Below are 15711 nucleotides of genomic sequence, written 5' to 3' on the forward strand. Positions count from 1 at the left end.
TGATAAAAGAGAAGGAATAGAGCTCATACTGACAAAATTCATCTTCCCTCAGCTCTCCAGTCTGGATGCAGAGATGTGACCAAATCTTAGGAGAATTGGATGAAATCCAGAACAGACAGTGTTTTAGAACTTGAAGTGAGGGCACATGAAATCAAATCAGAATTTGGATTAAGTTGCCACAGTTTTGAAGAAGTTATTTGCTTTTTCTGTACTTAATGCTTCTTAAAATTCAGTAGAATAAAGTCAAGTTTCTCTTCTGTTATACACACACATACAAACACACACACCAGATATAAGATTATATATATATATATATATACATGTATGTATAACCTTTTTATTTTGCATTAAGGCTTTGGGGTAGAGAATATCTCTTATTGGAAGTGTTCAGAGTGTGTGAAATAGCAAGTGAGGTCAGCAGAAAGCTTGAGTCATCACCATCCCTGGATGTGTTTAAAAACTGTTTGGATGTGGTGCTCAGGGACATGATGTAGCAGGGGATTGTTAGAGTTAGGGTAGTATGGTTAGGTTGTGTTGGACTTGATGATCTTTAAGGTCTTTCCCAGCCTGAGCAATTCTGTGCTTCTATACTACTACTGAATTATCTTTGAAGCCTCTTATCTGAATGAGATGCTAATTTATTTGAATGTAGAGCAATACAAACCTGAATCCAGTCTGTGAGAAAGCTGAAAAAAATTGTTTCGAGTATCAAAGGGCTGAACCCTGATAGCTGATAAACATTACAACATAATGCACTTGTTTGGTTCATTCTCAGTTGTGGTAGAATCATGGAATGCCTTAGGCAGGAAGTGACCTTAAAGCCCACCCAGTTTCACTCCCCTGCCACAGGCAGGGCTGTCCCCCACCAGCTGAGGCTGCTCAGGCTCCCATCCAACCTGGCCTTTAAGGCCACCAGGGATGGGGCACCCGCAGCTCTGTGGGCAGCTGTGCCACCGCCTCATTGCACACTGAATGAAGAATTTTTATTAACATCTAATCTAAGTATCCCCTTACACAGGCTTGGTACATACACAAAAGATGTGTTCTTTCCACCCCTTACTGATAATTTCTAGACTGTGTGTATCAAAGAAATACTAGTAAAGTAAGTTACCCAAAAGGCACAGTGAGCTTTCTGCTCTGTGGGTGCACTGACCCACGTGGACCTTACAGTCTGTAGATATTGCAACTTCAGATTTACAGAAAAGGTAGTTTTTGTTTAACATAATTTTTCCCATCTGTCACCACAGAGAAAGAAGGGACTGTCATTTCTTTTTGCTGTCACTTGCTAGACAGCAGTAGATTAATGAGATCTGCCAACTTTTATGTCTCTTTCTGTAGGTTTCTAGTTATCTTGGTAAAATGTTTAATAATTTAATGTGAGAAAACAAGTATTTTATTCTGTACCTTACGATTGATTGTAGCTGAGATGGGGTGTGATAAAATCTTCCACCCCAAGAATTGAGAGATGATCAGGCTATGAAGCCACCTGAAAACCTCAGCATTTAAAAAAGCAGACGAGTAAAAGAAAGCTTCTCTAACCAAGTGTAGGACAGCTTGAAAAGCTCTCTCTCTCTTAGCTCTTTACAGAAGTTCTTACTTCCACTGGCCAAGGAAAGAAGTATGACATTGTGACTGCTTAATCTATGGTCTCATAGTTCTCACATCTGGAAAAGTTTTTCTCTGGAGCGTTTCACCATAAAAGCTTGGTGTTTCAGATTTTTGTTTCTCTCCTCTGTCTTAGGTTAACAAGCAGCAGGAACTTTTCAAATTCCACTTGAATTACCAAGGCAAAAGTTTTCTCTGACAAGAGTGCAGGTAGCAGAACAGGGGTGTGTTTGTGGTGTACTTGAATAAAACTGTGTGCTAGTTTAATTAGCTGTTCGTTCTAGTGCTTGCTGGTTTAAAAGAAACAAAAATATTGTAGTAGTGTGTAAACACAGGAGGCCAGCTCAGAATTCTGCTAGTGCATAAGGAAAGCCGTAAATGGCCAATTTAGCAATCAACTGCTACTTTGGAACAAGTGATACAATTTATTGATGAATGAATGTTAGCTTATCAGAGCATCACCTGCTTTTGCTGCAGGAGAGAGTGGTGAAATTCTGCAAAGCAATTTTCTATTATTTTATTACAATTGGAATAGGACTAAAACTGCATATAGAGCTATCAGTGGTGACAGAAGTGCTAATTTCAAGAAATGGTAGGCAGAAATATACTACATAAAAGAAAGGTGAATGCTAAAAGAAGAGCAGGAATCTGTGCTTTGGAGAAGGGCGGAGGGAAAAATACAGCAGAGGATGAAATTGTCCTGTTATGTGATGTTTCCAGTTTTCCTGGTGAGCATCATGGATTTATTGCAGTGTCAAGCTTGGGCTCATATTAATAAATGTCTTGTAGCGAATTTATGCTGACCAGTTGAGCTGCATTCATCGACTGCAAGTGTATGATTAGCTGGTGGCAAAGGCAAGGTGATATGAATTATCCTAGGCTGTAGTGAAAGACAGTTACATTGAGTTGAATTGCTTTGTTAGCCAGCGGCTACAGTTAAGGCTGATGCACTTCAGACTGATAGCACCTTGGCCTCTTTTTGTTTCCATGTGATTCAGTTGTCAAAATAGAGGAACGTCATTTAGAAATTCAGGAAATGAGGAAAAAAAAATAATGTCAGCAATGTTTCTTTTTTGGCCAAGTTGCTGTATTTGCTTTCTAGTGAAAATAAAAGGGCACACTACTGGCAAATTCAGCCTATTCGTGTGCTTTAATGAAGTATTTGCATATTTGAAGTTGTATCACTTCAGTAGCACCAGTAAATTTTGACTGATGGATATGAGGTGAAAGAACTTCAGCCTGAAATCCATTTAGAGTGAAATTTTATTTCTGTTTAGAGCAATGATATAATGGTGATTTTGTGTGTCGGTAATTGAATGGAAAGCTTCTTTTTAAAATATACTTTTATTTTCTTTTCAGTGTTTTGTATCCTACTTGCGTTCAGTTTACTTAATGAAGAACAAGGAAGTATTTGATGTTTTCAAATTGCCTCTAGCAGAATATGCCCTGTAAGTATGGCAGAAAATATGGAAAGTGAAAAGTATAAAAAGAAGCCTCAATGTGTATTATAGCTTTAAAAAGCTTGTTCAACTGTTAACACATAACATTGGAAAGTTTCTTGTATTCATATTTCCATGTTTATGCAGTGCTCTTTCCTATTTTAAAATACATTTTCAGTAGGAATGATGTGTAAAAACAGTGTACCTCTACAAAGAGAAATGAATCATACAGCAGAAGATGCAATAAAAGACAGAACTTGCTGAGTAAAAGGATAGAGAACAAATAATTCTTGTTCAGGTACATCCTCCAACCACGTAGCTACATGCTGGCTACTATCTAATGAGAAATTGAGATATTTTGTAGTCCAGTTTTGGGTGTGAAAGAAACATTGTTCCCTCGATATAAATTACTTTTCAGAAGATACTTAGGGCTGGGTAAAGATGAAGCGGTTCTTCACTGGTCTGAATAGTGTGCATTTTACTATAGAAGCTTTGTACATATATTCCACATTTTCTTATGGGAGGGAAATTAATTTTGACAGTTTGACATTAAAGATGACAGCCATCTGAGGTTGTTTTAAAATGTGAAGCTTTGAAACAATCTCAGGGGACATAGGGTAGTCAGAAGGGAACAGGAGGGTGATCAAAGATGCATAATAAATTGATTTTATGTGTCTTTGGAATTATATACAGAGAAGACCTAAGTCTTCAAACTTGTTAGTAGGTGGCATAATGAACTAAAATGTGACAAATTACTTGACTGTGGAACACCTGGTCTTCCTGTGCTATGCTTCAATTAACACGATTTTGGTTTTTTTTAAGGTAATAAACCTGTTATAAAATATGCTTTGTGGACTAGGAAATTTCTAAGACAACTGGGAAAAATTTCAGCAATTTCATTACATCTGTTGCCTGCCCCCTCAACAGTGTCTTTAAAACTGAATTGTGGGTCTTGCTGTGCTGAATGACAGAAGATGAGGACTGAAAGGACTGGTCACAAAATCTTAACCAGTGTTTTAACAAGCCTGCTAACAGATGGTGGTAGTGATGAAGTCTAGGAATCTCAGTACCTCTTTCTGAATTTCAGCATTTAGTATCAGATATTTATGTAGACAAAATACTCCATAGTTCCTGTTGGCCATCGGAGCCAGGATTTGACCCTTCATGAATGACAACTCTAATCTCAACTCAGCCAAATTACTAATATACCATTGCTGTGATAAAATGGAAATAATGGGCAATTTTTGGTTGGAGTAGAACAGATAATATGGACTATATGGAAGCATAATCAAAAAGTCAGAAGATAACACGTTTAAGAGATAATTTGGAGATTCTGCTCTGAGCAGTTTCTGTTGCATCTCTTCTTTCCCTCTTTCCAGACTGTAAGGCTTGCCTACATACACCCTGCAGCTGTCTTTCCATTCACTGCACATGCCATAGCACACTGAATCTTCTCAAAGTATTTCAGACTTTCTTCAGGGACTTACTGCTAGCCTGATAGCTGTTACTTGGCTAAAATCCAATAGAAAAGACATGCTGCACTCAGGTTTGCATTTCAGTATGTCAGGCCTCCGTTGCTCTTTTACCTGGCTTGTCTGTGCACTGAGATTGTTTTCAGTGCTGCTGACAGTCTGCAGAAAAGCAGTGGTCTTTTTTGTGCATCTGTGTGTATATGTGTGCATATAGTTAGGTAACTCTGAAAGTAATGCCTCCAATTTATTTCCATGGAAACTGCAGCAGACACAAAGAGCACAATAACACTGATAGAGCAAATTCACAGCTACAAGACACTGTTTTTCAGCATAGCCACCACCATTAGCTATGCATTTTTGCCAGCTATGAACAAGAGCCTGCATGCCCTGCTCAAACTCTGCACCAATGGAGGTGACCCCTGATTTCACCCCTCATACGTAACTATTCCAGAGATATTGTGACCTTTGAGCTATGATAGTTAATGTTGTATCCAATATCCTTTCATTACAAATTGCTATCAAGAATAATTTGCTGAGGAAGACTTACTCAGGCCTGTGACCAGAGCCAGCCTTCAGGTTTCATGAAGGAGAACCTCCACACTACATAAAAGAGAATTTGTGTTTTCATTGCAAAAGCCAGTGTTGAAAATGTAAGCGAAGGTAAACAAATAAGAGAGAAAAGGAGTAATAAGTCACTCTGGCCTCTTGGTTAGGAGTCAAGGTAAAAAAGAGGTGGGGGAATATTTATTTTTTTCTTCTCAGGCTATCTAACATAGCACATTTCAATCTGGGGGAGTATGTTAATAGGCAAGTCTGCTGGATTTAGGTTAGTCACTGCTCTAAGGAGCTGCTAAGGAAGTAATTCCCTGTTTTCCTTGTGATTTCCAGGAGGAATGCAGCATATTTTTCTGTGTATCTCTTCACTGATACACAGAGAATAAAGATAGCAGGCTGAAGCCAAGTTGTTTGGGAAATATCTAATGCACACGACTTCGTACCCAGCTGAATATAGCATTGTTGCTTACAGATCAGTGTTACAGAACAGCACATATCTGCAGGTGCTGTCAGACCTGAAGTGGGTGATACTAGAATGCACAGTCCATCTCTCTAAACCTGTCTGTCCTGTCACTGACCAGAGAAATAGGCCAGTCCACTGCAGCTATAGCCTTGATTCTTATGATGTGGTCAGGGCGGAAGGTTTAGTTTGTTTTCCTGCTCTGGCTGCTGTCAGCAAGCACAGAACTGCCCAGTGTTCTGCAGACAGTGCCAGGTATGGCTTTGCACATCTCAGCCCTTGGGTACTGCTTGGCCTTCCTTTTTGCTGTCGTTGTGCATCTTTTCTTAAACACAGGCTTCCTTTGAAATTAATGGCCTGGCCTTAATTACTTTTTCCCAGTTGGTTGCAATTTTGTACACCTGTAAGCAGACAAGGTTATTTCCCATGCTGTTACCAAGATCCTCTCTAGTGTTCTGTGGAGTTTGGGCGTTTTTCACATTGCTCTCCCTCAGCAGCCTGTGAGATCCAGCCTTCCCTTTCTGCTACTTCTGTGAGCATCTGAGCTTTCTGGTCCTCTGCAGTGACAGAGATGTGCTGGAGATGAGGCTGCACAGCACAGAGCAGAGGGCACAGCCCCTCCCCCTGCCGGGTTCTGCTGGCCGTGGGGTACCCCAGGGTCTGGTTGGCCCTTTGGGCTGCCTGAGCACTGCGTGCACCAGTCTGTTCATATATCCAGGTTGTCCCAGGTGCAGAATTCAGCAGAGAAGAACATACTTTGTTTTTCTCAGGGCTTGGGCTGTAGAACATGAATCCATGACAGCTTCTTTGTGGCATCATCTCTGATTCTGGCCCAGAAACTCTTGATGGTCTTGGTCTGTCTTTTTATTAGTTAAGCGTCTTGCATTTTATCTCCTTAGTGTAGACTTGAAGCTTGCTAATCAAAGAATACAGCAAAAGCCATTTTTCTGTTTGTTTTGGTTATTAATCAAGCCACCTGGAAAGACTGTTAACTCAGATTTGTATCACTTCAACTGATTTGATTTCTCCTATTTTCAAGTGCTTTGTACATTCTGTCTTCTGAAAACATTTTAAAAGCGGTAAACAAATAATGCATATATTTTCTTTTGGGATTCTGGAGTATTTACTTTTCTCAGACTATTTTAAGTCATTTCCTGAATCTGTTTTGCTGTACAAGAAATTGCTGCGTTGTGCTTTTGTGCATTCCTATAATTCTGAACAAGTTTACTGATGCAGTATGTTTGTGTTTATTAAGTGCTGTAACTTCATATCAGAATGAAAAGCTAGTTTGCATAAGAATTGGTATTCTGCAGAAACGATGACAGGTTATTTACAACTGTCTTGTGTTTCAAAAAGGACTGGAAAGAAAAGCTCATTTATATATGAAAATCTTTTAGTGCATCTGAACTTTAGATTGGAAAATTGATTAAGAAATGTATTCTGAGGAAACTATTGCATCTAACAACATGAGGAAACTTTCAGCAGTTGTAGAATGCCTTTCTCAAAGTGTTCTCGGTTTGGAAGATACTATAAAAAAGAGATGGTAGTGACCTAAAATCAAGTTTCTTTAGGAATTCTTATAATAAGAAGTGTTTGGGGGATTTTTGTGTGCACAGATTTGTCTAAGATTATCTGCTATTATTTTCTTAGCAATACTAAACCTCTCTACCTAGCTCCAAGACTAAGAGCTGTGCTGCTTGGCTTATTGGTCATTTCAGTTCTTGTAATTCTAGTCTTCTTCTCTAGGATGGATAGGAAAAACTGGCAAAATATCTGTTCACATACAGTCTTCTCTTGTTCTGCTCCCATATAATATTTCTGAATTTTGTCTGTTTTTTGTCCGCTTTTATAAAGCATTAGCATAGGAATAACTGGGTTTAATAATAGCGCCGTGGCACTCAGATATATGTGCCACAAAGCCGAGGCTTTGCTGTAGGAATAAAGGCAGATAGGATTTCTTTTAAGGTACAGATGTCTCTCCCCAGAGCTTTTCCTGCAGTTTATCCATACTGTTTGTTCTTCTGATCACCACGAGATGGTAGGGATGATGTTCTGGGTGTAGTTCTAGCAGCAAAGGATACCGACTTGATGAGTGCTCAATGCTTGACGTGCCATCCGTGTATCTTCAACACCAAATTGTATCGGTGTTTCTTCTGCTTATTTCATTATAGATTGTATTTAATTTGCTCTTGTCTGCAGGTTTTCATGTTCTTTGTTTTCTTGGTCTTCTCCAGTGTTATCTCAATTGTTTCATCTTCATTCCTCATTTTCATTTGCGTCTTTCAACTTACTGTGTACTGTTGAGTACCAAACACTATTCTGTAAATATATTGATCAAAGTGTGTAAGTTTAAATGATCATAACTACAATGGAAGCACTTGAGCTGTTAATGAGGTCTTCTAATTTAGTAAAATTTTTGTATCTACCTTTCGGATTAATGTATTTGTTTAATTCCATGCTCTAGATCACTTGGGCTTGCAATGGCACCTCGTGTGAGGTTTCTTCAGAAAGTTCAGAAACAGTTATCAGCAAAAGAGACATCTGAAAAGAGAAATCCCTTGAAGGAAACGGAGCAAAACAAAAATACCGTCTCCTCACTGAAGAAGGAAGGAATGGAAGAATGCAGAATTAATTCAGGTGGAAAGTTGTCTGATAACAGACCAGAGGAAAAGGAGAGAAGGAAAGAAACTCAACAATATCCTTCTTCCAGTGAAGGCACTGAAGAGAGTGAGTCTGAATGTGAATCAAAAGAGGCATTTGAGGAGGAGGAAAAAGAAGGTGCTTTGTCAAGCTGTGTTCCAAACACAAACTCCATGCAGTTCTTTGAAGATGATGACGACGACGACGACGATACCAAAGATCTTGATTTGCTGACAGTGAAACGGCGGGATGTTTTTGACTTGGAATCTAAAGACAGTCCAGCGCTGGTAAGTGCACTTTACAGTAAGACGTATGAATTTCAGTGATTTGATTTTGAACACCCTCTGGAAAGGAGAAAATACTGCTCTTAGTAGTACACTTGCTCGAAGTCACGTGTGTTGCCCTCAAATATTAGAGATCAGAATTGCTCACAGAAGATAAGGGGTGTGACTTATGCTGTTATAATTTTATATTCCTAGCGTAAAGTAATATTATTACAAAGACATATGTCTTTGTAGTAGTTATAATTTATGAACGTGACCTGAATACTTGACAATTTTTTGACAGAAAGTGTCTATTTAATACTTTTAAATACTTTAAGTACTTTATATATTATTTTAATAATACTTCAATAATACTTTAAATATTTTATAAATTAAATACTATTTAATTTATTTAGTGTCTATTTAATACTTTGCTTTTACCTTCCTACTACAATCTAGCTATAAACTTTAGTCCTAATTTTGATGATGTTATTGGGTTTATGACACCAGGAACCAAATTGCTGTACATGATGAGCTGTTTCTTAATACTGATAGTAATAAATGATCTTTACATTAATGTAAAAGATCCAAACCATTAATGTAAAGATCTTCAAAAATTTTCCTTTCAACAACACCTCTGCTAGTAGGAATTGATCCAAATCAGATCAGAAAACAAGTGAGCACTTCTTATAGAACATGATTATAAAGGTTATTAAAAATAATTATGTAGAGTTTCATTTCCTTGATCAGGAGCTATTAGCTGTACTATTGGGTTACTCCGTGCTCAGTATTCTGAGATATGTTGCTTTCATTTAATCTTAAAGATAATATCTTAGTAAGGTGTTTTTTCTTCTTTTTTTTTTTCCCCTCCCATAAAGCACATTTGGTAAGTGCGTGTTGTGAATCCTTTCCTACCTAGCAACTATTTCTCTGTAGAAAGGATATCCAGATAGCCATCTGCTTCAGCAAGGTGTTTTTTCTAACGTGCAAGGGGAGTCTCCTGTTAAGCAGTGTACTTATTTTTTCAACTGATATTTGAATTTTTTCTTTTTCTGTGCTGTTATTTAACAGCATGGGGCACTTGTTATGAACTTTTGCTAATCAGCCGACTAACTGCATTTTTTTATAACAGCATTTTTCCTTTAGTATTTAGTGTGCATAAAATAGTCTTATCAGCTAACTTTGTCAAAGCTGAGCACTTGAACTCTCTGCTACCTTCAGGAGGTTGTCACAGTTTCCCATCTGTGGCCAGAAATGTGGAGGAGGATGGGTGTACTTAGGGGAGTAGGTTGGATTAGGGATCTTACTTCTGTTCCTCTAGTTCTAAAACTGAATTGTCCTCTGTCAGCCCATGGCTGGCCAGTGTTAGTACTTGGCAGATCTGAGTGAATGTGGCAGGAGCTTGCACGTAGGTTGCTCTGGAAGTAATGCCTCCTATTTCTTTCTTTTTTATTCTGATTGGAATGTTATTACCTTCTGTTCCATGCAGTGAGATACACTGCTTTTTCTATAAAGATGAGATTGGTCAAAATCTATTTGAAGCATCATCTTCTTCCTCTTACCAGCTCTTCTTAACTCATATTCTTGAATGTAAATTTATGTCAAGTGTGTGACCTGGTCTCCTTGGTGCTCTTCTGGAGATGGCAGGCTAGAAAACAACAAAGGATGCAAAAGAGAAGGGGTGAAGCTGGCTGACTTGAGGTGGTGCTGATTCCCTCAGGGATGGCCCTCTGCTCCTGCTGTAGCAGCATCTGCTATCTGAGAGAATAAAGCTGTTCCTGGGCAACCTGCTAGAGAGGGAAAGCGTTATTCCTTGGAGGCACATTGCAAGGTTAGCATTCTGGCTGAGTAAATACCTAGGTTGTTTATTTTTTAAATTGCAAGTCAATATGCTGATATGCCATAAATCCTTCTTACAAAACTGGCCTTAGGTTTCTATCCTACTAACTGCGTGCTTGTGTGTTTCCAGTTGAATTGAAGCAAATTACAATCTATATGAAATACAAAACATTTGCAATAGAAGTGAAGTGGGCCTACATTTGGATGTAAGCCAAAGTGCTGTAAAAGCAAAGTGTTATGAAAAAATGTCTTACGTCAGCCATGAGTGGGAATTAAACCTGCTGATAGAACCTCTTTATGCACAAAAGCAAGTGCTGAAGGCATCCTTTAAAGTGGGTGGAAAATTGTAAGGAAATCACAATTTCTTAGCATGTAGTTTTAATAACTTAAGTATAACTGGAACTTGTTTTATAAGAAACAATGTGATGTTCAGTTATATCAGATATAAATCAGATATCAATCATGTCACTGAGGAGTGCCTCTGGAAGCTATCTGTGGTGGCAGTGCTAACCCAGGGACAGGAGTCAGCGAAAACATTTCTTTCTTTTCCTGGACAACTTTTCAGATTTTCTTTTTGCCTGTCATCATTCTGTTTAAATCATAGAATCATAGAATCACAAGCTTGGAAACGACCTATAAGATCATCTAGTCCAACCATCTCCTCATCACCATTGCCACCAGAAGCACTAAACCATATCACGCAGCACGTCATCCATACACCTCTTGAACACTGCCAGGGACGGCGACTCCACCACCTCCCTGGGCAGCCATTCCAGTGCCTGACCACTCTCTGAGAGAAAAGGTTCTTCCTTATGTCCAACCTAAACCTCCTCTGGTACAACTTGTGGCCATTACCCCGTGTCCTGCTCGTTGCCTGGGAGAAGAGGCCAAATCCTTCTTCACCACAGCCTCCCTTCAGGAAGTTGTACAGTGCAATGAGGTCTCCCCTGAGCCTCCTCTTCTCCAGACTGAACAATCCCAGCTCCCTCAGCCGCTCCTCATAAGACTTGTGCTCCAGACCCCTCACCAGTTTTGTTGCCCTTCTCTGGACACGCTCCAGGGCCTCAATGTCTTTCTTGTAGTGAGGGGCCCAAAACTGAACACAGTAGTCGAGGTACGGCCTCACCAGTGCTGAGTACAGGGGGATGATCACCTCCCTGCTCCTGCTGGCCACACTATTTCTAATGCAGGCCAGGATGCCGTTGGCCCTCTTGGCCACCTGGGCACACTGTTGGCTCATGTTCAGCTGAGCATCAACCAACACCCCCAGGTCCTTCTCTTCTTCACACTCATCCAGCCACTCATCCCCAAGCCTGTAACGCTGCATGGGGTTGTTGTGGCCAAAGTGCAGGACCCGATACTTGGCCTTGTTGAACCTCATCCCATTCACCTCAGCCCAGCAGTCCAGCCTGTCTAAATCCCTCTGAAGGGCCGCCCTACCCTCAGGCAGATCGACACCACCTCCCAGCTTGGTGTCATCTGCAAACTTTCTGAGGATGCACTCAGTCCCCTCATCCAGGTCATCAACAAAGATATTAAACAGGATGGGCCCCAGTACCGACCCCTGGGGGACACCACTTGAAGCGGGTCGCCAGCTGGACTTCACTCCATTCACCACGACCCGCTGGGCACAGCCCTGTAGCCAGTTCCTTACCCAAAGAAGTGTATATCTGTTCAGACCACGGGCAGCCAGTTTCCCCAGAAGAAGCCTGTGAGGGACTGTGTCAAAGGCTTTGCTGAAGTCTGGAAAGACTACATCAGCAGCCCTTCCCTCATCTACCAGTCTGGTCACCCGGTCATAGAAGGAGATGAGGTTGGTCAAGCACGACCTGCCTTTCACGAACCCGTGCTGGCTGGGCCTGATCCCCCGGACACTGCGCGCATGCTGTGCAATCTCACCCAAGATGATTTGCTCCACAACCTTCCCTGATACTGAGGTCAGGCTGACAGGACGATAAATAGAACATTCGTGCATTTCTTGTTAGGTTGAAGTGAGTAACAGGGGCTTTTGAGGCAGTCTTTTGAAAGAACTCGTAATCGGTTTTAGGTTCCAGATCTGTTGATCACTTATTATTTTAAGATAATCTTGTTACTTCTTTGTTGTCCTTTCAAGTTTGGCTGATTTAGCAGCCCTTTTTTTTGCTTCAAATGCATCTTCAGATTCTTCTCTGTTGATTTCCATTTCAATTAATTTTCTAGGGACTCAGTAAAATCTTCTGTAGTGTATGAAAAATTCACAGTAATTGTTTATTTTGCCTCTAAGGAAGCTTTCCAGATGTTTGTGTCAATTGCTGTGCTGTGTAGGAAAACTGAAAGATCTACAGGATTAAAATCTTGTCTCTGAGTTACAGGTGAGACTTCAAATAAACGGCTGCTATGCATCTCTTAAAATGGTCATCCTAAATGCTTTTAGTCATGTTTCAAATCTGGGTAAAAAGTATTATTTAGGAATTTCATTCTAAAATTTGCCCTCCTTATAGATCTCAGCTGTATGTGTCATAAGCTACTGAGTAAGTACTCGATTCCGATGTGGATGATTTTGCTTCTGTGAAAAGTTTTACATTTGAAACTGCTTTTCAGCCGTTGTGAGCTGTGTTTGTTTTGATGTCTGCAGTGCACCTTGTGAACCTTTGGTGACTTTTGTAATGAAGAATGCAGTCTAGAAAGATGCCGCATCTGTCAGGGGCTTGCCTTTAACCTTTCAGTTACACCCTTTGTTAAGCACATTCTGCTGTGAGCCAGGAAAAGCTTCCTCAGTTCTGATGTCAGTTGCTCGTAAGTCATTATCTTTTCTAGGATTGTGCTGCTCATCTAGCAGAAATGCTGTTTACAAAGTTGCTAATGAATGGAGCTCCTGAACCAAGCAGGGCCACCTCTTTATTATAGGTGCTGGAACTATGGCTTAAAAATTCCTTAACTCCATGTGCTCTCTAAAGCAGCCTAACAAGCCTTCTCCACTGCACTGAATCTACTGCAGTATCACACAGGTTGTTGTCTTGGCAAGAAAAAGCTGTTTTCAGAGCATTTCTGTGGTTAAGTTACACTGAAGCACTGTGAAGCTCATATTTAACCACAGAAGTTTTGAAACTGTTTTTTGAAGATGATCTTTCTGGTGTATCTATGATAGCAGTGTACCACATTGATTATGTGCTCATGTTGCAGCGTGTAAGCTGGTGTGAGTTCAGGTTGCAGCAAGGCACCCTTTGTCTTTTCATTAAATGAGACCCAAGGTGACTGAAATGCATGGTGTTGTATCTCAGAAATTATGAGGATATCAAATGATTTAAGATGATTCATTAAAATATCATTCATTAAAAACTCCTAGTAGATTATTCAAGCCTGCAGAAATACCCTCAGTTTCATTGTCTTTAATTACTGATTTATAGCTTTGTTTGATATGTTGCAGTAGTTTCATAGATGAAGATGAGTGAACCAAAAGCTGAGTATTAAAACTACTTTGTTTTGATCAATATTCTCTGAATCTTCAGGATTTGTATATTCTAAAGCTGCAATTTCCTTTAAGATTATTAGTGCCTGAATGCTTGCTGGTTGATGGCAGTGGCGATAAATAACTGTTACGTGCTTTTTACATGGCTGATTTTCTAAAAGTTAAGTGCTAGTACCGTGAGATGCTACTAGAAATTATGGAGCACTAATTTTCCAAGGAAATGCTGTTTCCTGCAATAGTAATAAAGCAGAACAACTGATACATGCATACTCAACGTATCCTGACAACTATCAGCAGTGCTTATAGTAAATATCATGAGAACCATTCCTCAGTTCTTTATGTGGATATGTTCCCTGATGTGGACACCTGTTGCTGCAAACCTGGCCTAACAAACTGCCCATATGTATTTTTAACAAATTTTTGGGGCAGATTTCTGAATTCTTATCTCCTGTGCAAAGTTTAGCTGGAACAGTTCAATGACTGTGGAAAGAAAATCATGGTTATGATGAAGATTTATGAGCTGTGAGCCAAAATGAAGATCTGGGTAATTCATTACAGTATCACTAATATGCAAATTGTAGTTTAATTGCTATTTTAAAGGGAAAATGTGTACTGTTTCCATATTCTGACGTGAAGACTGATAGGAAGATAGGACAAAGGTCGAGAAGGCTCCTGTGTCCCTTGGAGCTAATGCTTCTCATTCTCGTGGGACTTTGGTTTGTACAGCTGTGAAGTGATGGGGTGGGTGAGCCCAGCACGGGTGGCCTCCTGCCTGCTGCGCGCTGGGCTCTGCTCCAGCTTGGATGAAGGAACAGCTACGGCCTCTGGGGTAAAGGTCTCTTGAAGGAGCATTAATCTGAATGAGTGAGAGGAAAATAAAGCAATTAGGGTGACAGCTCCTAGCCTTACTTATATCAAAAATAAGTGAGCTATAGATTGCCTTGGGCCAGCCTGGCAGGGAGGTTTTAGTGATGTCCCATCCTTCATTATCTGTAGCACGCTGCTCCTTTGCTGGCTGTCTGCTTATTTCAGTGGAGGGCTGCTGCCCTCTTTGCTTAAACTGCATGGTTTTTAATCCTCCAGCAGGAAATGTCCATCTCCTTGGTGCTTTCCAGAGCAAGACAGGTTGCCTCACCTGCTCCTTTGCAGCCCCATTTGCTGTGTGTAAATGCTTGGATGTTAATGGGGCTGTGCTTGGGCCGTGAGATGTCTGGCAAATGTGCCTCTAGAAGCTTGAGGGTGTACTGTAGGAAATCCCTCAAAGCAGTGTATGGGTGGGAGAATATTATGGTGTTTTTGAGTCGTGAACCCCATAGGTAAATGACAAAAATGGCTTTATAATTTTTTTCAGATCCACCCCTTACATGACCAAAACCACAAAGTGTTGTTTAAAATGCTGTTTCAGAGTAGAAGTGGAAGAGAAGGAATAAGTCAAAGGTACTTCTGCCTTGCTGATTTTGCTGTGAGCACGCTGACAAGAGAAAACAAATGGCTACGTATGTGAAATGGCTAGCTAGTGCTACCACAGTTCATTCCAAACCAGGGCTGTAGAAACTGCCCTCCCTGCAGAAGCTGGTGTCTGACCCCTGTGCTGTGCTGCTGGCACACCTGCTCACCTACTGAGCTGATGTTCAGAAAGGTTGTTCTTGAAAGCAGAGCTTGACTCTCTGAGGAAGTGCAGCTATATGTCCTTGTTGACTTCTTAGAGAGATGCTGTGAAGGACCTTAATGGCTTTCCTGTTTCCCTAATCTCCAATTCACTGAGCAAAAGTAATATTAGTTGCTGTTTTGTTTACACTGACAGTTCCATATCCTTGGCTCAGAGATAAAGAGTGCCTTTAAACACTGGCATTATGGCAGTTTTCCATCAAGTTCACAATGCAAGGGCAGTGTCTTGCTGAGCATGAAAGGACAATGTGTATTTCTGTCTCCATCGATCTTCTTTTGCCTTGGTGGAGAAATTACACATCTACCTTATGATTTCAAAAAA

The 15711-nt window shown here is 40.3% G+C and overlaps 1 protein-coding gene across 1 annotated transcript in view; it reads left to right on the forward strand.

The window, feature by feature from the left end:
- The window catches only part of DDX10 (DEAD-box helicase 10), a gene marked incomplete at both ends in the record, with an annotated part of 164747 nt that overhangs the window by 39296 nt on the left and 109740 nt on the right, over nt 1-15711 (forward strand). The window contains 2 exons of the mRNA XM_079547406.1: nt 2965-3053; nt 7996-8458. Of these exons, the coding sequence (XP_079403532.1) occupies nt 2965-3053; nt 7996-8458 (552 nt within the window). The remainder of the gene's footprint in view (nt 1-2964; nt 3054-7995; nt 8459-15711) is intronic.

The sequence above is a fragment of the Tetrao urogallus genome (assembly GCF_951394365.1).
Source record: "Tetrao urogallus genome assembly, chromosome: 1".
Classification (NCBI taxonomy): Eukaryota; Metazoa; Chordata; class Aves; order Galliformes; family Phasianidae; genus Tetrao; species Tetrao urogallus.